This window comes from Notolepis coatsorum (genome assembly GCF_963971535.1).
Source record: "Notolepis coatsorum genome assembly, chromosome: 1".
Lineage (NCBI taxonomy): Eukaryota > Metazoa > Chordata > Actinopteri > Aulopiformes > Paralepididae > Notolepis > Notolepis coatsorum.
Window position 1 is genome coordinate 306,313,514 of NC_140165.1, and position 21,182 is coordinate 306,334,695.

General features: G+C 42.4%; 1 protein-coding gene across 1 annotated transcript; it reads left to right on the forward strand.

The window, feature by feature from the left end:
* Positions 1–1,121: 1,121 nt before the first annotated feature.
* On the forward strand, positions 1,122–9,227 carry LOC311225669 (zona pellucida-like domain-containing protein 1; the record flags this gene model as incomplete). The annotated part of the gene is made up of 9 exons (XM_084311060.1): positions 1,122–1,218; positions 2,070–2,287; positions 3,042–3,226; positions 3,902–3,974; positions 4,336–4,433; positions 5,681–5,761; positions 6,626–6,794; positions 8,471–8,576; positions 9,088–9,227. 9 exons carry the CDS (start codon positions 1,122–1,124, stop codon positions 9,225–9,227), a joined length of 1,167 nt encoding a protein of 388 aa, XP_084167186.1.
* Positions 9,228–21,182: the final 11,955 nt, after the last annotated feature.

The window sequence follows — 21,182 nt, forward strand, 5'->3', positions numbered from 1 at the left end:
CAGTTCAATCCATACAAAGATTGCTCTAATTATATGGGAATTTGCGTTTTTTGACTCTCTGACACCGAACACGCGTGTAAATATTGGGAGTGATTTATTTGAGGGGTACCTATGAGGAATCGCGAATTAGAAATGACTATTTTGGTTACACAGCACAGGTCAAGTCAAATGTATTTGTATAGCCCAAAATCAAGTTGGGCCTTGACGGGCTTCATATATCAACAAGTAGCATCACAATAAAAATCCACAGTTTTACAACACCCCCAGACATTCCCCAGTGAAGATAAGGAACAACTCTGTGTAACCTAGCAATAGAAGAAAAAAAAGAAAAAAAAATGATCTGTGATATACTGTATGGGTACCTAGTCAAGTCATTTAACCTTGATCGATTATTTGTTAACATTAAGTTATTATCATGTGAGTAAAAACCTACATGGATCCCTGATCATCCATCCAGGCCGTCATCCAGGTCAGACTGAACCCATAAACATCTTGGGAGGGAGAACAGGGCCTCTTTCTCATTGTGTGTATGTGGTCCCAGAAGGCCAGACTTTATTAAGTTTCATATTAGCATGAAAAACGGATGCATCTCACACGCAAAGTCACAAAAGCAACCCGGCCATTGTCTCACCATATAACTTTGAAGGTGACCGGGTCGGGTGTCGACATTCCGCCTCAAGGAAAGCACCCCATCGTCTTCGTCACAAAAGTGAATTGTTCGAGCAAAACTCAAGCAGCGCCATCAATGTGGACATTGACCTTGTTTTGAACCAATCCTAAGAGAGTGTCCCATCTATACCGCTGCTCTCCTCCCCGTATATATATACTGAGCCACCGCTATCTTGGAAAAAATACACCCAAGAGACTGAAGAGGTAAGATCCAAGCTGTTAACCAAGATATCATACACGCAAATGTATGTAAAGCCAGAAGAGTCTGTTATTATTACCATGCTTCACATCAGTGGATTATACACCTTTCTTTGGACCTTTACTTGACACCCACCTCGCTGGACCTGTACGGGTGTGTCGCTGCTGTAAAGAGTTTTTGGGGACTTTCACTGTTTGCCGCCACTGACGCCTGTGTCTTTGCTTCAGCTTTTCATAGAGAGTTGAGAGGGGAGATGGCTTTGACCAGCTTCTTCATCCTGATCTCCTTGTGCATTGGGGGCCGAGAGGCCCTGAACACGGACGAATGTGGAGCGTTCGCTCGACGACCAGGTAGAGGGGCACAAATCGACCTCCTCACATATCTCTTACCTTAGAGGTCAGACTGGACCTCTGTTTTTATTGCTTAATCGATAGCGTGCTTCGTATAGCAGACTTGCCGTCATACTGTATGCCCATTCGAGTTTAAGTTTTTAAAGTTTATTTATAAAAAATTTACCCAGGGATAGTGCACATTAATCAACATCTTCAATTTCCACATCAATGTAAATGTGCCAGAATTAGCTAATGAGCTAGTTTTCATCTGTAGTCCCTGACTAACATTAGTCCATAGAATCATATGAATTCAGCCACTGTCACTGTGAAGGTTTTGTTCAGATGTAAAATGGTAATACTTGAAATATACTGTTGATTGATCTATTATACATTTATTATATCGATTATAAATACAGCACAGTAGAAGCTCCTTTATCAGAAGCTCAGACATCCAAACTGACTGGTTAACTTAACCCTTTGTCGTGTGGCAGTGAAAGGGTTAAACCTTCTGTATTGCCGCAGTGAAAGGGTTAACCCTTTGGTAGTGTGGTAGTGAAAGGGTTAACCGGGCATGGCACATGAAATTCGCATGCGTGGCCAAAATTGTTAATTGTTAATTGTTGCCATTGTTATAATTCCCTTGCTTATATACATGCACCAATACGTTGAAACTGCAAATCGGGTTGCACAGAGTATGTAGCCTACCATCCATGTACCTTTTATTTATATTTTCTTACATCAATTATTATTAATTGCACCACTATTTCAATGTATCTCTCTCGCCGGTTCGAACTATATACACCCATTCCCGAGTGGATTTGGATGTTGTGAACGTTTCTTCTAACCTCACGATGTCCCGTCTTCATCAGAATACACCGATATTGCGGTGGTGTGCGGGACCTCCTCCATCGAGCTGGCCATCCAGATCTGTCCGGCGATTTACACCGGCTACAACGAGAGCTTACTGATCCTGAACCACCTCCACAATGTGGAGTGCCACGGCACCCTGGACACCGGCGTGACCCCGCCCGTGTTGAGGTTCAGCTTCCCCATCAAGGAGGGCAACGCCTGCGGGAGCATCTTCATGGTGAGGACGAGTCTTTTTTTTTTTATTGTAGAGAAGTAGAGACTTCTTGTTGTAGTCGAGTCACTGAATCTCGAGTCCGAGTCGAGTCTCGAGGCCCCTGGTGTTCGAGTCCGAGTCCGAGTCTCGAGTTCCCCGGTGTTGGGTGGAACAACACACGTGTCTGCCCTGGCACGGAATTAAATAATGTTACTGTATTAATATAGCCATCAATATCGTATGCCAAATGATTGGGGCCAATTACAACAAAAAAACTCAAAAGAAATAACTGTATTTATCAATTAACAAGTCTGAGTCCTCGTCTGCACCTTCCGAGTCCAAATGGCAGTCAATGCTCGAGTCATCAGTGCTCAAGTCCTACAACACTGGTAGAGAGGTGTAGTAGGCGAGGGGGGGGGGGGGGGGCACAGGTGGTGTATATGATCACCCTTTTGGCCGAGGAGAGAATCAGGTTTGATTAAATAGAATAATAATTAGGATGATGAGAGAATGTTCACTGGGTGAAAATGAAAGAGGCTGTCAGCCCTGGACATACATGAAGGGAATGGCTACACTGCCGCCTTTCTGGCTTTGTAGTGAGTTACTGTATCCTCTGCCATAGAAGGTCAGTGAGAAAGTTTAAAGTGGAAGTTATTCCACTCTCTGCGCAGCAGCAGCAGTGTCAGGGACGGGTGAAAGGTTGTTTGGCCACCCTTTCTGTTTTGAATCATTCATGATGTTTGAATTTGAAATATAAATAAATCAAAATGTGTTTCAGACCACGAGCGCACCGGGGACGGGGATATTCGCAGACTTCTCCAACATCCAGTCCGTCAACGTGAGCGGAGCGGTCCGGTCCTTTGACCCCACCATCGGGACGGTCACCTACAACGCCGAGCTCAAGTACTATTACTCGTGTGCCTACCCGCTGGAGTATCTCATCAACAACACCAAGGTGGACGTGTAAGTGTTAAGGCTGACTCCGACTAGTCCAATAGCCGACTAATCGATCGAAAGGAGCCGTAGTTGACTGCCAACCTCTTAGTAAAATTATTATAATTTTTTTTAAATAAATTTTTTTTTTTGCATTCTTTCCAAAAGCAAAGAGGTATAGAAGCGTGGCTAACGCTAATGGCGCGCATACCAGAGGCTAACTGCCTAAGAAAACGGGGCACAGTGGCACTGAAAGAGGATTTCACCTGTCTAATGAACACACTAGACAAATATCAAGATGTATCCATCAGTGAACCAATTGCATGCTTTCGCAGAGGACATGAAGCCTTCAGTCGACTCCTTCAGACATTAAGCACCCCCCATAGCCAAAATGGAATGATACAAACAAATATATATATATTCTTTTTCTTTATATATTTTTTTGCATTAAATATTTTTTTTTGCAACAAATGAGTCGACTACCAGTCGACTATCTGCAAATTTTGGCCAATCAAAGTCGACTATACAAATCCTTATAACATCTGGGGTCGCATACCCGATGGAGGGCTCTTGAACAGACGTGTTTGAATACATCACCTGTACTATACGGATATTCCGTTTAATTTACAGTGATCAGAAGGTGATATTAGGTCGATATGTATGTGTGTATGACCTTCCCCCTTTCTCTGCTCTACCTCTTCTCAGGTCAGCCTCCTCCATTTCTTTGAAAGACACCAATGGGAGTTTCATCAGTACTCTGAACATGGGCTTGTTTGCGGTAAGAGAATACACACCCGGGGGGGGGGGGGCATCCTAGTAGCTCACACATCACACACACTGTGTAATTGCGATGTCCTGGGTTCAGATCTGTCCTGAGACCGTTGTTGCAATCATCCCGCTCTCACCCACGCTTCCTGTCATTCTCTGCTATGCTGACTAACACAAGTAATAACCACCTTCTGTGCGGCTGACACCTCTCAACCTTGTCAAATCAGCCAGGCAAGCGCCATTGCGGAAGCAACAGAAAAGGCCATTATCAAGGTTCAACCTATTTTAAGTCACGACATTTGGTCTCTTGTGTAAGAGCTTTTTCTCTTTTACGCTTCCACCTTAATTATCAAACCTTTCTCCTTTGCCAGGATGTAAACTACACCAAACTCCTGGTCATACCAGACCGCGGTGTGGAGCTGAGAACCAGTATCTACGTGCAGGTGGATGCTACCAACCTGACATCCCAGTAAGAACCTTTTCTTAGATTAGATTAAAAATGTATTGTCATGTGGCTGGGTGGCGCAGCGGACATTGCACTCGTCACCAACGCAAGAGACACCGGGTTCGACTCTGGCTGTCGGCGTTGCCTCCGGCTTGGGCCGGCCGTCATACTAACTCAATTGGCAGAGTCAGCGGGTGGAAGTCGATGGGTGGTAATCTGGACGTTGTGGACAGCGACTCCTACAGGTCGGTTGGGGGACGCCTGCACAGCAGAGACAGGAAATGGCGGGGGTAGTGTGAGCCTCCCACACGTTACACCTGGCCAATGAGAGTCCGCGCTGGCAGGTGAAAAGATATGACAGGCTGCCTCCTCGTGTACCGGAGGGGACACGTGATGCAAGGCTTCTATCCTCCCTACAACCGGCCAGTGGGGGGCATATGCGAGCAACGTTCAAGACAGGGGAGGGAAGAATTGGCACAGTGGAATTGGGATGGGAGAAAAATAGAAAAAGAGGAGAAAAAAGTGGATAAAAAAAAATGTATTGTCATTTTACAGTACAAGTACAGTACAACGAAAAGAGGTTTGGCATCCAACCAGAGTGCAAATGTAGCAGTAAAGTGCAACAGCAATATACAATGTACAGGTGATTAAACTGGGTACAAAATATACAAATGAGTACTACTGTGTGTAGTGCTAATCAGATGTGTGTACAGAGTTGTAGTATAATATGTACAGTGATACAGGTGTAAAGACAGTATGGTAGTAGTCATACTGGCCAGCAGTGTAACTAGTAAGAGTAGGACATGTACAGATATAGATATAGTATCTACAGATATGTAAAAGGACTATGTGCAGGTAAATACAGACAGGTGTGGATAGTTATATATATGCGGTGAGAATAAATATATATATATATATGGTATATACACAGCATTTGTACATGCTATCATACAGAGTATATGGGTAGACTATATGGTATGATGACGTGGTGGATAGTTAAGATTATTATGATTACTATGATTACAGTGTAGGGCAGTTGTAGGCATTGAAAAGCAGTAGGTAGGTATAAATTGAGCTATGCCTAATTGTAATTTACACTGTATAAATGGACGGAATTATGGATGGAGGAAGCGACTCCATGTGCTGCCTTTATCCCATTCGTGTCATCCTGCCTCCACCTGAACCAGTCTTGATAGAGTGTGATATTTGGTTAGAGGATTCCACCTGTGAGTCCCTGACTCGGTGCTGTGGACCTCGCTCTTTCTGTGCAGGTACTTCGTCCACCTGGACCGATGCTACGCCTCCATCTCCGCGCTGCCCACCAACTCCACCTTCTTTAACCTCTTCGTTTCGTAAGTCAAAAACACTTAAATCTATCAACTACTTCCCCCCCCCGATTGATTCTAGGCTTGGCGGTGGTTTCTTCTTCCATCTACGGACAGACTCCAACATTTAACGATGTAAATATCGATGTCTCCCTCAGTCAGTGGTGTAGTCTAGCGTTTTTTGCTGGGGGTACACTGTGATTATTGGGGGAGGGGTGTGGCCCAAGCAGTGTTGGGGGCGTGGCCTAAGGCAGGTAGGGTGGCACTATTTCTGACTTATCCCTTGTGTCTAATAATAATAATAATAATAATAATAATAATAATAATAATAATAATAATAATAATAATAATAATAATAACTAGGGATGCTCGATATTGGCTTTTTTACAGATACCGATATACCGATATTGTCCAACTCCTAATTTTCGATACCGATATATGCAGGGTTTCCCCCCCCCAAAAAACGGAATAATTTCAGGTAATTAACATTACATATCTCTTGTTGTGGAATTAACACAACATTATGCATACTTTTGACAATAAATAAAATCAGAATTTGATCTTACTTGCTTGCCTGGGTAAATAAAGGTTATAGAAATGTAAAAAAAAAATTAAATGTTTTTTTTTTTTTAAACCGATACCGATATTTTCCGATATCACATTTTAATGCCAATATCGGTAGGCCGATAATATCGGACATCCCTAATAATAATAATAATAGATATATAAATTAATAATACATGCATCCACACATAACTGAGAGCATTCAGTAATGGGTATATGAAAGCCAATTACATTTACATTCTTGTCATCCTTTCTGTCACAAATACACTGTGTATATCTACCGGTGTCATGTGCAAAATGTGAGGTTCGCCTTTTTTTTTTGCAAAGGTGTTCTGTGGATCAGATGACCACCATGATTGAGAACGGGGAGAGTCAGCACGCTCGCTTCCACTTCCCGGCGTTCCGCTTCATCGAGCAGCAGAACGAGACCGTCTCCACCTACTACCTGCACTGCATCACCCGACTCTGCGAGCGCACCACCTGTAGCACCTTCAAGGTCAGCCGGCGCGATCACTCTCGCACTATCGCTATCACTCTCGCACTATCGCTACCACTCTCGCACTATCGCTATCGATAGCACTATCGCTATCGATCACTATCGTTCCAGCTGCTCAGGTCAGGCAGACACCTGCGAACCCCAGCTACTAGGACAGAGAGGCTTCGGCTCAGCTTCTTCCCCCAGGCCATCAGAGCCTTGAACAATGAACACTGAGTGCCACAGAACACTGAACTTTTCACACACAAGCACACATGAGCACACACTCACACACTAGCAGCCACTTTAACATGAGCAGGCACACACTCATGCCGCACACGCCCACACTTATGGCCAAAAAGGAAAGGTCACTTTAAAAATAGTATAACAACAGTAACAGTGTATTGCACTACCAAAGGACCTAGCATGTCCTATATGCTCTGTAAATAACTATGTACAGATACCGAGATGTCCCACCATGTTACCTGTTACCTGTTTATTGCACAATGTTGTTTTTTATTGGATTCTACTATATGTTGTACCACTGTATTGCACATCGTTGTGGGCAAGACCACCCGCATTTCATTGTATACTTGTATGCCGTGACAAATAAAACTCTTGACTTGACTTGACTATCACTCTCGCACTATCGCTATCACTCTCGCACTATCGCTCTCGCTCTCGCACTATCGTTCTCTCACTATTGTTCTCTCACTATCACTCTCTCACTATAGTTCTCGCTCTCACACTATCACTCTCGCACTATCGCTCTCGCTCTCGCACTATCGTTCTCTCACTATTGTTCTCTCACTATCACTCTCTCACTATAGTTCTCGCTCTCACACTATCACTCTCGCACTATTGCTATCACTCTCACACTATTGCTCTCGCACTATCGCTCTCACACTATCGCTCTCACATTATCACTCTCACACTATCACTCTCACACTATCACTCTCGCACTATCACTCTCACACTGTCACTCTCACGCTATCGCTCTCACACTATCACTCTCACACTATCACTCTCACACTATCACTCTCACACTATCACTCTCACACTATCACTCTCGCACTATCACTCTCACACTGTCACTCTCACGCTATCGCTCTCACGCTATCACTCCCGCACTATCACTCTCACACTGTCACTCTCACGCTATTGCTCTCACGCTATCACTCTCACACTATCACTCTCACACTATCACTCTCACACTATCGCTCTCACACTATCACTCTCACACTATCGCTCTCACACTATCACTCTCACACTATCACTCTCACACTATCACTCTCACACTATCACTCTCATAATATCACTCTCACACTATCACTCTCACACTATCACTCTCATAATATCACTCTCACACTATCGCTCTCACGCTATCACTCTCACACTATCACTCTCACACTGTCACTCTAATAATATCACTCACACTATCACTCTCACACTATCACTCTCATACTATCATCACATTATCACACTCACACTATCACTCTCACACTATCACTCTCACACTATCACTCTCACACTATCACTTTCACACTATCACTCTCACACTATCACACTATCACTCTCACACTATCACTCTCACACTATCACTTTCACACTATCACTCTCACACTATCACTTTCACACTATCGCTCTCAGACTCACTATCACTCTCACACGATCACTCCCACCCTGTTACCCCACAGCAATGCAACGAGAGGCGAAGGAGGGCAGCGGACACCACCTTTGTAGAGGAGGACACCTCAGGGTCCTCTGTGCTCACGGTGCCCATCTCCACCAGTCCTGACGCACGTATGTCCCCCGTCATGTGTCTGCATGTCTATGTGCCACAGATTGTAGCCGTAATACACTACTTGTATCAAGATTCGAGATTCAAGGAAACGTTATCGTCCATAATTGCAGGAAAACGTACTTAAGCACCAGGCTCATCAAACACAAAACCAAAAGAAAAACAATCAAAACAAACAAGTCAAGAGTTATTTACCTCTCACCCTCTTTCTCTTTCTGTCTGCCGTGTCACCTCATACTAAGTAACTTCATATATTGTTACATTATTTAGATAAAGTACATTTATTATATTTGGACCTGATACTGAATACTGCATATATTTCCCCCCCACCAGCCCTTACCTCAAAGGAAGAAGGTAAGTTTGTTTTCTAATTCGACTGCCATAACATATCCTTCATATAAAGTGATCATTCATCTGATATAATATAGTATAGAGTTACAACTAGACAAAGTGTCCTCTGTTGTCTCTCTGGTGTAATGTGTCATTCTGCTTGTCTCTCTGCTTTGTGCACAGCGCTGGCTGCCAGCTATATTAACGGGAGAAATGCGTCGATCGGCCTGGGCGTCGCTGTGGCCATCCTCGTTATGATAGGTGCAGTCGCCATACTGATGGCCGCTGCCTTTTACAGAAAGCTGAGTCGCTTAGGCTGCTAGCAGCGCTGTAGACAGGGCCTTGTGAGACCTAGGAAGAAGTGTGATGTGTTTGACACGGTGACATTCCCATGCTGGTGGAGGTATGAATGAATGAAACACTTTCTTGTAAATGATTGTGAATTTTCTTTGGGGGGGGAAGGGAAGTCCTTTATGTTTTTTTATTTATTTTTTATCACTTGAGGTACATGAGGTTTGAGTATGAAACGTATTGTGAGATTATTTCTTTTAGGATGTATCCTAAAATGGAAAGAAAGAAATAAAGAAGGAGAGAAAGAAAGAGAGAAAGAAAGAAAGAAAGAAAGAAAGAAAGAAAGAAAGAAAGAAAGAAAGAAAGAAAGAAAGAAAGAAAGAAAGAAAGAAAGAAAGAAAGAAAGAAAGAAAGAAAGAAAGAAAGAAAGAAAGAAAGAAAGAAAGAAAGAAAGAAAGAAAGAAAGAAAGAAAGAAAGAAAGAAAGAAAGAAAGAAAGAAAGAAAGAAAGAAAGAAAGCAAAATATGGGATCAAATGTGCATAATTTGCTCGCAATACATTGTAAAAAGAAATGTTTTTGTTTGTCTATATGTAGTTACGATGTAAGTAAGTATAAGTGCTGAGACTGATGGTTTATCTAATGGACGACCCCCCCCCCCCCCAAACACACACACACACACACATATACACACACACACACACGCACGCACAATGTGTATAAACAGTGGGTATATAAGTGACACAGACAACGCTTCGGAGGCCTTGAGATACAGCTCTTCTCTTTGTATTAGTCAGGCATGATGCACCATAGGTGCCGGCCCCCCATACTGATCACCTGAATTAGAAACGCTGTATAGTGTTTGTTGTTGCATGTTATATGTAGAGAACATGTCTAATCAAATACTAGTGGTGAATCGAGTGCGGCCATTACCCTGCACTTTGTTAGCCGAGGTCGTTTAGGGGGAACAAATGAGTTGAAACACAGAATCACATAAAGTATATTGATGTCAAGAGGAAGGGTGGGTGTATGCACTTATTTATTACCACGGCTCGGCCGCGGGTAATATCACGGTCTGCTCAATTTGAATGATGTCAACTATCCTAGGCTGAAGTCTGATTTGCATATCAGGTTTTTTAATAAAAGGATACTCAGGTGGGCTTTTGTGGTTTTGGTTCAACCTTTGGAGTGATGTTCCTGCAACTGTTCTGAAAAAAAGTTTATATAATAATATGTTCACCAAGTGAATGGCTGCTGTTGTATATACAGTATATATTTGCCATTTTTTATTTTATTTTTTATTTTTTTGCATGCATTCTCACTATTAAAACTGGCAGGATTATGGCTAAAAGAAGTTATGTCTATTGTAACACCCGACAGAAATGCACGCACCCCACGGCCTGACGATGCAATCTGGGATATGGGATTCTTGGACGAGTCTGGCGCCACAATGCGCGTGCCACGGTGCACATCTAAACATTTTTACATAACATTTACATTTTAACCAGAGGTATCATCACGTACCTCAGCCAGCAATGCCTTTTCTATAAGTTGGCTGTGGGTAGCTTGATGCTCGATTCAATGTCAATTTTAGTGATTCATTCATAAAACTGTGTTGAAATGGCCCTGGATTCAACCCTGTTTTATAATAATAATAATAATAATAATAATAATAATAATAATAATAATAATAATAATAATAATAATAATAATAATAATAATAATAATAATAATAATAATAAAAAAAAAAGTTAACTTTAAAGGGGAACTATGCCCAAATTAACAATTATGGCATAAACAGTGTTGGGGAATCTACTCTAAAAGCATTGTTTTACAAGCTACCAATTACTTCACAGTAGTTGAACTACAGCAAAGCTGCCCTTAAGAGAAATATAGTTTGGTTAACTAAAGTAACTAAAGCTATACTTAAAAAAAAGTCGTTCAAACTATCACATAATATGCAATATAATACAAAATATAACACAAAAGCAAGTCACACGACTGCAAATTATACTATTAAATTGAGTTTATTGCACACCTCCAGCTTTAATACATTTACATTTAGTAATTTAGCTAAATGCTTTTATCCGAAGCAGCTTACAAGTCCTGTACAACAAGTCAGCAGGAAGGGTACAACTCTGGCAAGGGTCAGTAACTGTGAGGGCTGTGTGTGTGTGTGTGTGTGGGGGTCATGAGCAGATAACAGGGACTCTTAAAGTTATCCGTCAAACGGACAACCACTAGACTGCTTACGCAGATATTTTAGGAGAGGGGAAAAATTAAACAACAGAAAACAACCTTTACAGGTGGAAATCTCAAAGTGAGTAATTAAGAAAATAAATCAAGTCCCAAAAAACAGGACTACTCTCAATAAAGAGGTATAGTATAAAAGTAAATAAGCCACAAGGACACCTCCTAATAAAAGGAGTTTATATTGGAAAAAATAAAACAATAAACCTCCACTGAGGGAGTTTATGTGTAGAATCACGTGAGTAGCCTAAAATAAGAATGACGTCCATAAAGCTCAATTCTGAATCAGAAATCAGACTACACTTCAATATAATGAACGTGTCCAAAAGGACAGCCAACACTAGGAAATGAAAAAGCAGTTGACACTGCGATCTCCAAACTTAAATAGACTCCACATGGCCATAGGCACAGCTGCACTGCATCAGGTGCAATCAAGCCCACACACCTGCCGACCCATGAGGCAATTAACCACAGGGAACAGGGATTGACAGCTATCCCTCACAGAGAGGTGAAATAAGGCAAAAACCATGACAGGAACGTTGTTCGTCAAACAGTGTCGAACTTGAGTGCTACAGACTTGAGTGCATATTAGCACAGTTGGTAATAATACAGGTACGGTCGATTCCTTAGTAGCAGAGTGCATAATAGTGCAAGACTGTATGAAGGTTAGTATTTTTTTTTTATAGTTGCCTGCCGGTCCGATGTGAACCAACACCAAATAATCCACCAAATAGTCCAAGGGATGTTGTCTTTCTGTTGTATGTGTCTTGTACAAGTTCAAGAGTTAAAACAATCGACAAAGATATTGAACTTTGTAACCATTTACCAACTTGATCATGACAATGATCTAAACACTGGGCCTGTCAGTTTAGTTATGAGAGCAGAATCTCTATGTATGACACATGAGCAGGTCTCTCAAAGTTGTTGTTTCTTTTATAGACAAAATAATATTTGTAGTTCTAGTAGTTAACTACACCTCAAAATAGCAACAAGGTAATTGGCAACTACATTCACTACGCACATTACAATTTAGTTGAGCTACCAACAAGGTACTGCAAAAATGTAGTTAAACTATTAGTTTAATTGTGATGGCATCAAGTATGAAGTGCTGAGCTGCTCCATAGACAATGAATTGGGAGAGATGTTATCGGATAAATGGTAAATGGCTGCATTTATCCAAAGCGCTTTACAATTTGTTCCTCCCATTTTACTCATTCACTCACACATTCACCAACCGACAGCAGAGGCAACCATGCAAGGTTCCACACTGTGGAAGTGTCTTTGAGCAAATCCACACTCTGCCCGGGAGGAGCGGGAAGGGAACCGAGAACCTCCGGATTACCAGACGACTGCTCTACCTACAGAGCCACTGTCGCCCCCAACAGGAGACACCCTTATAGGAGACACAGAGCACCCTGGGGGATTGTATTGAGATTAAAGATACATTATCTGTTTCAGAACCGAGAACACTACTAGTACTATGGAATAAAGCTCATTTGCGTATAAAAGCTCAAACAAACATGATATGGGACCACAAAATCAGTCTCCCGTCCATTGTCTACAATGCAGCTCAATATACATTTAGTAATTTTATATACCTGATGACACCACAAGTTTGAGTCTTAAGGTACTGGGGTTTCTGGCTTTAAGAGAGAATAGCTCATATTGATTGGATATTCCTGTGGCATGAAAATAACACATTTGGATTCTTAATTTGGGTGGAGTTCCACTTTAAATGTTGGCTAGCATAGCAAAGTAATGCAAAAATGTGGTTCCATATAGAATTCATAGTTTAATATAAGCACTGCACACTATATGTTTGCTATACAAGTATAATAGTTTAGGCCTATATACAAGTATTCATAGTATGCCATTAGGTCATCATTGCAGACACCAAACGACAGGAGATTGCACTCAGCATACTAACGCGGGTCGATAGTCAATGATGGATGGCTATAATCAAACGACAACCCCGACCAGTGAGCTGCGCCCGTAGCAGCATTGCGCCTCATTTGAAGGAAATGAATGAATGAACACATCATGAGAAATACCATGAACAGGTAGTGAAAATGAAGTTGGTAAGTGATGTTTTTCTAGTTACTCTCCACTAGAGGGTATCTAATCACCATTTTTAAACGTCCTCTCGTCTTAATCTTAATTGGCAGTTAGGGGGGCCATGGCACCGTTGTTATGTCCCAGGTTCACCTGTTTGTTTGTTTGATTGATTGATTGAAAACTTTATTAACAGATTGCAGAATGGGTACAGTACAGTACAGCTCAATACATACAATTGTTAAGGGGATGCAGACCAGAGAAAGACTTTCGTCTTGTTTACATCAGGGTCCCCCATTTTCAATTCATCATAAAATATATGACACACACGACATACAGATAGACACTGTACTGCTACATAGATACATTTATGACATACCAGATTTGCAAATACAGTACTGTTTGTGATACAAAAAGAGATTATACTGTGTAGTATCTCCTCAACACAATTTCGATCAAAGGGTAGCCCAGTACGGCACCATATTAGCTTCACGTGTGACTCCTGCTACCTTTGGAAATATAGAACAGATGTCTTCCATGTGACCCGATGAAATGAGAGCTGCCTCCCCCCCCCCCCCCCACCCAACCCCCCGCGACATGAAGCAATGCGCTCGGGCCTGGTTGAAAAATGATCTAATTATGACTTCCCATACAGTTAAGTAGGCCATGACAAAACTCCACGGCAACGACAAGCCACTTTGAAGCGTCGGGGGATAAATCAGCTGAGTAGGGGGAGGTATGGTGAGCCATTATGGTGGAAGTAATTGTATGTTAGGGATAAATCTTCCTTTTTATAAGGGCTCCCCGTAATTCAATTAAAACAACAAGGATAGGAGCGCACTCAGCCTCCCTCTAATGGTGTGGTGGACATTAACCTTTAGATGCAGATGGCGGACCGTGTACAATGTTAATAGCCTGGGGGACGGACAGATGAGGAGACTCTCTGTATTGATGCTGCTACTGGTGCTATTGTGTTATGTGTGTGCATATGCAGACCATATGGAACAGATGAAAGGCTCATGATCATTACAGTAGCACAATAAAATCACTCCATTAATTTGATTTGTGTCCATGTGTGTGTTTGTGTGTGTGTGTGTGTGTGTGTGTGTGTGTTCTTTTCTGGGGTATTCTCCTGATATTAAATGATGCTCTACAGAAGACTTACCTGAGGTTCATATCTCAAGGCATACAGTATGTGTTAGAAAGCGTTGTTTGTTTAATTCCTTATCTCGTTAGGTTTTGTGTGCGCATTTAGAAGAGTGAACTCTTTCTTATCCAAAGTGTTTTCAGAAGTGACTGCAGGCTACACATTTGATGTCTCAAACAGGACAGTTATGAAAAATTGATGAACCCGCTTCCTGTGGATTATAGGCCGGGCGTATAAACAGAGAGTGGGTTCATTATCATGACTTTGAAGAAACAAAGCCCGATCTGTGTTTTTATTCGCTCTCCAGGATTTCACCCCTAAAGCGTTTATTTTCAATCAGAGCTGTTGCGGAACACAGTATAATGTGACTAATGATGACGAGGCAGAGAGGAGTGCACACAACGATGCACAATATGCTGTAATAGAATAAGACGGAATAATAAACATTGATAAGCTCGGCTGTGGGTCCTGCATGTGCACGTGGCTACATGATGTTATCATTACTGTAGGTCGTATCTTGACATTTTGGGACAGACAGAAATGTCAGGAAAGCTAACATTTTCCTGTTTAGTTTGGTTTTTCAAATGTTTATAAAAAAAAAATTGGGCCAGTAATGCCATTCAGCTCCATTGTATTGGAGTGATGGCAGAAATCTCTACGGCAGACATCTCCAAAAGTCCACAAATCACACCGAAACTATACATATAGCAATCGAGGAAAGAGGAAAACCTTTATCTTTATTTGTTTGTTTTTTTTATTTTGTGTGAACTGCCCCTTTAAGGTTAGGCAAGAAACGATAAGAGAAGAGAAACCCAATGGAAAAACATGCACAACAACAGATCGCTAACGCTGTCGCGTCCGTGACGAAGGCGGGCAGGAGCACTTGGATGGTCCCCGGGCGTGGCTCACGCCACAGCTCTCGTCTGCTCCCGGCGGCCCTTGGGGGGGAAGGACGACGGGATGGGTTAAGCGCAGAGTAGTATCGCATCGGCGATCCTAAAAAGACAATGCATGCGTGTGTGTTCCGGTGTGTGTGTGTTAAACTAACCACTGTGTGTGCCGCTAAAACATTGAGTGTCGTTGCATGCCGAATAAAGACCTCTACTGCGACAGGTCCTGCATTATTATGCTTGTATTTCCAGAAGCGATGGCCTGTAGGCTGCAGGTTAGTAGTGGCTTAGGGGCCTGCACCGCTCAGCATTCCAGAGTCGACCAAAGTGCTATGGAATCCGTTTCGGAACTGAAATCCCCTTGAGATGCGTTGAGATGCAAGAGGCTACTTCTCAGCAGAATGTTTTTAAGTCTTGCGGGGAATTGAGAAGGTTCATGTTGTGTCATGTCACGTCTTCAGGGATGGTCATCAAACAAGTTGAGTTTATCATCATCACACAATCAGTCCAGGTCTGGATAAACATATACAACTATAAATCGGTGAATATGTGCTCTCTCCACAAAATGTAAGTTTTAAATAAATAAAAAAAACACAGCCTAGTTAAATCTATATTGTGGTGGCTTGCTTCATTTCATTCTGGCATTTGAATGATTTAGTTTCACTGTCGATAGGAAAAATTCTAAATGTGAGCCAACTATAGAAGAGCCCAAGTTAACGGATGACTAGATCTGATTAACACTTGCTCCTAGACTGCTTTTATTTTTAGCATTTCAAAGGGCATTGAACACAATATCCTTTTTCACATAGAGATAACTATGTGTGTGTGTGGGGGGGGGGGGGGGGGGGTGTATGTGTGGGTGGGTGGGTGTTCAAATGTTCCCTCAGTTGTAGCATTAGTGATGTCCTGTATGCTTTCACTGAGTCCGTTTTAAGACTTACTGGATTCATTTGGCTGGAAAATCTGCAATGTAGTATGTTCCACTGTTATACGATATAGAAAGTAGCCCACGGAGGCAGTACAATATTGCACCATTGACTGTTATCACAATTCATATGACAAATGACATAGCAAGAGAATATCCCTCATCATTGGTTATTTTGAGCACCTCTGCGAGCGCCAACGTCGTTAACTCGCTCCGCTGTTAGCTGATCTATGACTCTGTGTGCCCTTGTTAGCTGTAGATGGCATCAGTCGGTGTACCTGGAGTTAATTTGCACTGGTGTTCTTGGTACAGGATTGAGGTAGGCTTAACGGGAAATGTATGCAAATACTGGATTCGGTGGGAATAAAAGTGGATCAAACAGCAGAATAAAGACAGACGGAATTGGGTCTCACATCCATATCTTATACATACAGAAAAAAGGTAGCAATTTCAATGTAGACCCTACATTAAGTGTATGCCTTTAGCTGTGGTTAATGCGGTCGATTTTGAAGTCTCAGCCATTGGTCGACGCCGCGGTGACGTATGTGGGTCGAGGACAAACATGTCTTGGACCGGGGGGGCTTTTGTCTCTGTGCAAACAGTAGGCCACAGAGGACAAAGAGTGAGCCAGAATGGCCAATCCCTCCAAAAGGAAGACTAATCCCATTTTGGATGAGCGGCCCTGTTTGTCCTGCAGACCGGCACTTAGAAATCCTCTCATACATTTATTTAGGACTTCTAGATTATCGAAGTATGGGGACTTAACAGCGCGGTGAGTGCGGGAAAAGCCCACTGGAATTTGTAGATGAAGTGCCGGGCCGGCGGCCACCCAGGAGAGAAGCATTAAGTATCGCCAGGACTTTGCCGACCCACAGCCGCCCTATTGGACAGCAGAGAGAGATTCACCCACTGAGCCCGGGTTTAAGACTCTCGGAGACTGTGAACCCACATCGCCCGTTATATTCGTCCTCTTTTTTTAAATGATAGCCATTTCTATATCCAGGCTCATTTCCTTGCCTCCATCTGGATATTTTTAATGGTTGCATGTCGACTAAATTGTGTGAAACGTGGAGAAAGAAACACTGTCGTCACCTTGTTCCACTTCATTTCAACTTATTTGTCAAGCTGCCCGTCATCCTTTCAACGCCGGGCTACTTGTTAATGATTGATGTGGCACCCCTTAATGTGATGGATGAAGCACCTACTGCATGACAGGATAGGCTGTGCCCCCCCCCCCCCCCCTCCTCCTCCCCTCCCCACTTCATCCCTTCTGTCGCGGGGGAGGGGAGGGGTGATGGGGACACACACACCTTCTGTCCATTCCCGATGGAACAAAGGCGCACTCGGTTTAGACCCCATCAATAATGTACAGCCGGGAGGAGCCAAATTTGCCAAAGCAGCCCTGTGTGAGTTGAGGTATGACAGTGAGAAGGCAATGGGTTTTTGCTGGTATATTAGCTAAGGGTCTAGAGACAGACATTGAATCCATCATAGAGCCATCAATTTCAAAACTGTGCCAATGTATTATAGGGTATAGAGTATTTTCTACACGTAAAACGAAAAGATCCATTGTTAAATGTTAACACTCGACTACATTTCGGCTAAGCAGAGAATAATCAGAATATCTGGTCATAGTGATGGATAACAAACTTCACAGGGTTTATTGTACAGGATGACCAAACCAAAACCTCGACTTGAAATATATTTAATTTAGTAATATTTCCTATTTATTTTGTGCCCTCGAGATCGAGAGGACGGATTGGAGTTGGTTACGACCATTTCTCAAGTGTGTTCTAACAAGCAGCTATTTTTATCTCAACAACACATTTCATGGATACAGTAGAGCAGGGGTGGGCAATTATTTTTCCCAGGGGGCCGAATGAGCAACTGAAAATATGTTGGAGGGCCGGGCCAAAATTCCAAACTCAATTATGCATAATATACATTTTATTTCTATATAAAAAGCAGTAAATGGCATTGTTTTGACCCCTGGTAAGAGTGTATGTTATTATTTGGCAATTAAAAGGTGAGGTTAGCTTTCAAAAATATCATTTATTCAAATAGAATTTATTTCCAAAATGATAAACAAAATGTGAAACATTAATAACAAAGGGCATGTATGAAAAAGTGCTATACAAATAAAGTTATTATTTTGAGTTTCATATACTATTGAAACAAGGATTTTCTTAGCTTTCTAAAGACATCACAGCATCTTATAGCCAAAATAAACAAGACATGTCACTGAACTGTGTAAAGAAAAGTGTCCCAGTTTTGTAGCCTTTTTTACTTTAAATGCCTATATTAAACATTTAATGTTTTCAGAACTGTGCAAAAAAAAGAAAAAAATATATCAAGTGTCCCATTTCACTTGTTATATTTCCACATTTTAGTGTTCTTCAGTTCTTTTTTTTTTCATTCAGTGTGAGAAATCCAGTCTCTGTTGAGCTTTAACAAGTCCATCAAAGTCAGGTTGCATGTCTGAGGTGGAGATGCGAAGCACAGCTTCCAGATGTTTATCAGTGAGAGAGGATCTGTACCTGGACTTGGTAAACGTCATGACTGAGAATGTCTGTTCACATATGTAGGTGGATCCAAAGAGAACCAACATCTTCTGAGCATGTCTCCTCATGTTTGGAATGTTCTCCTCCTTGAGAGCAGAGTAGAACTCTAGCAGTGATGCTGAAGTGCTCTTTCAGTAGTGAATCAGACTGCAGGTCAATGAGTTCAAGCTGAACAACTATTAACACTGCAGGTAAAGAGGAAGAGAGGAAACCAGCTGCATTTCATCCTCAACCTTTTTGAAATCTTGAAAACGCCTTGAAAATTCATCATGCAGTGCTCCCAACATGGATGAGTACCTGTGCCGGTGATCAGCTGATGGTTTGACTTCTTTCAGGGTTTTCATGTGTTCGAGATTGTTGCTGCCTAGTTGCCTTGAAATTAATTGCAACTTTGTCATGAAGGCTTTCACATGGCTATGCATTTCATGAGCAAAAATGCCCTTGCCCTGCAGTTGTGTGTTCAGTAGGGATGGGTACCGTTCACATTTGAACCAATACGGTACCGGTACCTGTGAATCGATACCGGTACCCAACGGTACCTTTTTTCTGTACTTTAGTCTCTAAAAATGTAATCTACCTACCTCAGTTGTGAGAAAAAAATATCCAAACTTCAAATAACCACACTTTCGACCGTTTTCGGCTTGCCATTGTCCCGACTGCTTTGTTGTTGAATCAAGTCAAATCCTAGGTAAGCGTATATTGTGCGTGTGAACGTTGACATGAAAAGAAAAAAGTTAAAAAAAAAAAATTATTATTATCATGTAACCTTTTGCGGGCCAGTCAGAATCATCCCGCGGGCCGGATCCGTACAATGCCCAGGTCTGCAGTAGAGGGACAAGAATCTGCTCCCGAACATATTTGCATAACTGTAGCTATAGAGCAGAATCATGGTCAAAAACCTTTTCACTTTCAAGAACCATTTTCCCCCCTTTTTATTGGATAAAGACTTTTGAAAGAGGCACAGCAAAGTTTACACTTCAATGCATTACACATATTAGCATTATTTATTTTATGTGTCAACTACTGTACAGAAAACACTGGAAATAGAAGTTACTAAATGTTATGGTCCAACTGGTAAGACGCTTACCAACTGTTTCGCCTGTTTTATTGCAACACTACTATCACCGACATGTAAGAAGGGAGATCCCCCCCCTTGAACGGCCCTTCTAAGGTTTCTCTCCTCCACATTGCCTGTGGTGCATTTTTTCCTATTGCTAGGTTTTAGTGAGTTTTTCCTTACCTTCGCGTGGGGTATGTCTGGGAGTGTTGCATTCATTTATTCTACATTTTCTGGACTGTCTTTGTTTTGTTCTTGATTCATTGTGATGTTTCTTCTTGACTTGTTTAAAGAAGACGTGTCCGGCCCATGGGGACATTAACGTGTGTTGTCGGGCCTTACAAATAAATTTGATTTGATTTGACTCTAGCGCAGAGAGACGAGCAAGACAACGGTACTGGTTTCAAGGGTGTTTAATGTAAGATGAGCAGGGGGGGGGGTAGTTCAGGAGGAGGTAGAGGAGGACCAGACAGGGTTTCCAGGTGGAGGTAGAGGAGGACCAGACAGGGTTTCCAGGTGGAGGTAGAGAGTAGCAGACAGGGTTTCCAGGTGGAGGTAGAGGAGGACCAGACAGGTTATCCAGGAGGAGACACACGAGGCAGGGTAGGAGGTAGTCGACACACCAGGTAGGGCAGGATTTGACACCAGGCAGGAGTCAGGCCGAGGGTCTGGACATGGAGACAGGCAGACATCAGGACGGGACAAACAGAGCAACAACGAGACAGGTAACGTATATCAGGCTGAGCAGGAACATAGATACTGACTGGGTTCACTGAATCTGCAATCTGGCCATGTCTTGGAGTTTGAGCCGGGGACTCATAGACTGATGATTAGATGATAGCTGACAGCCGTGGATGCTTGGGGCCTGACTCCACACCAGGTTTCAATCCTGTAATTGCTCTCTCACACACACACACACACACACACACACACACACACACACACACACACACACACACACACACACACACACACACACACACACACACACACACACACACACACACACACACACAACGAGGAACTAGGAGACAGGAGACATGACACTAAATAGGCCTATCATCCATTGTCCTGCAGGAACACAGTTTGCAAGGTCACCATACAGCA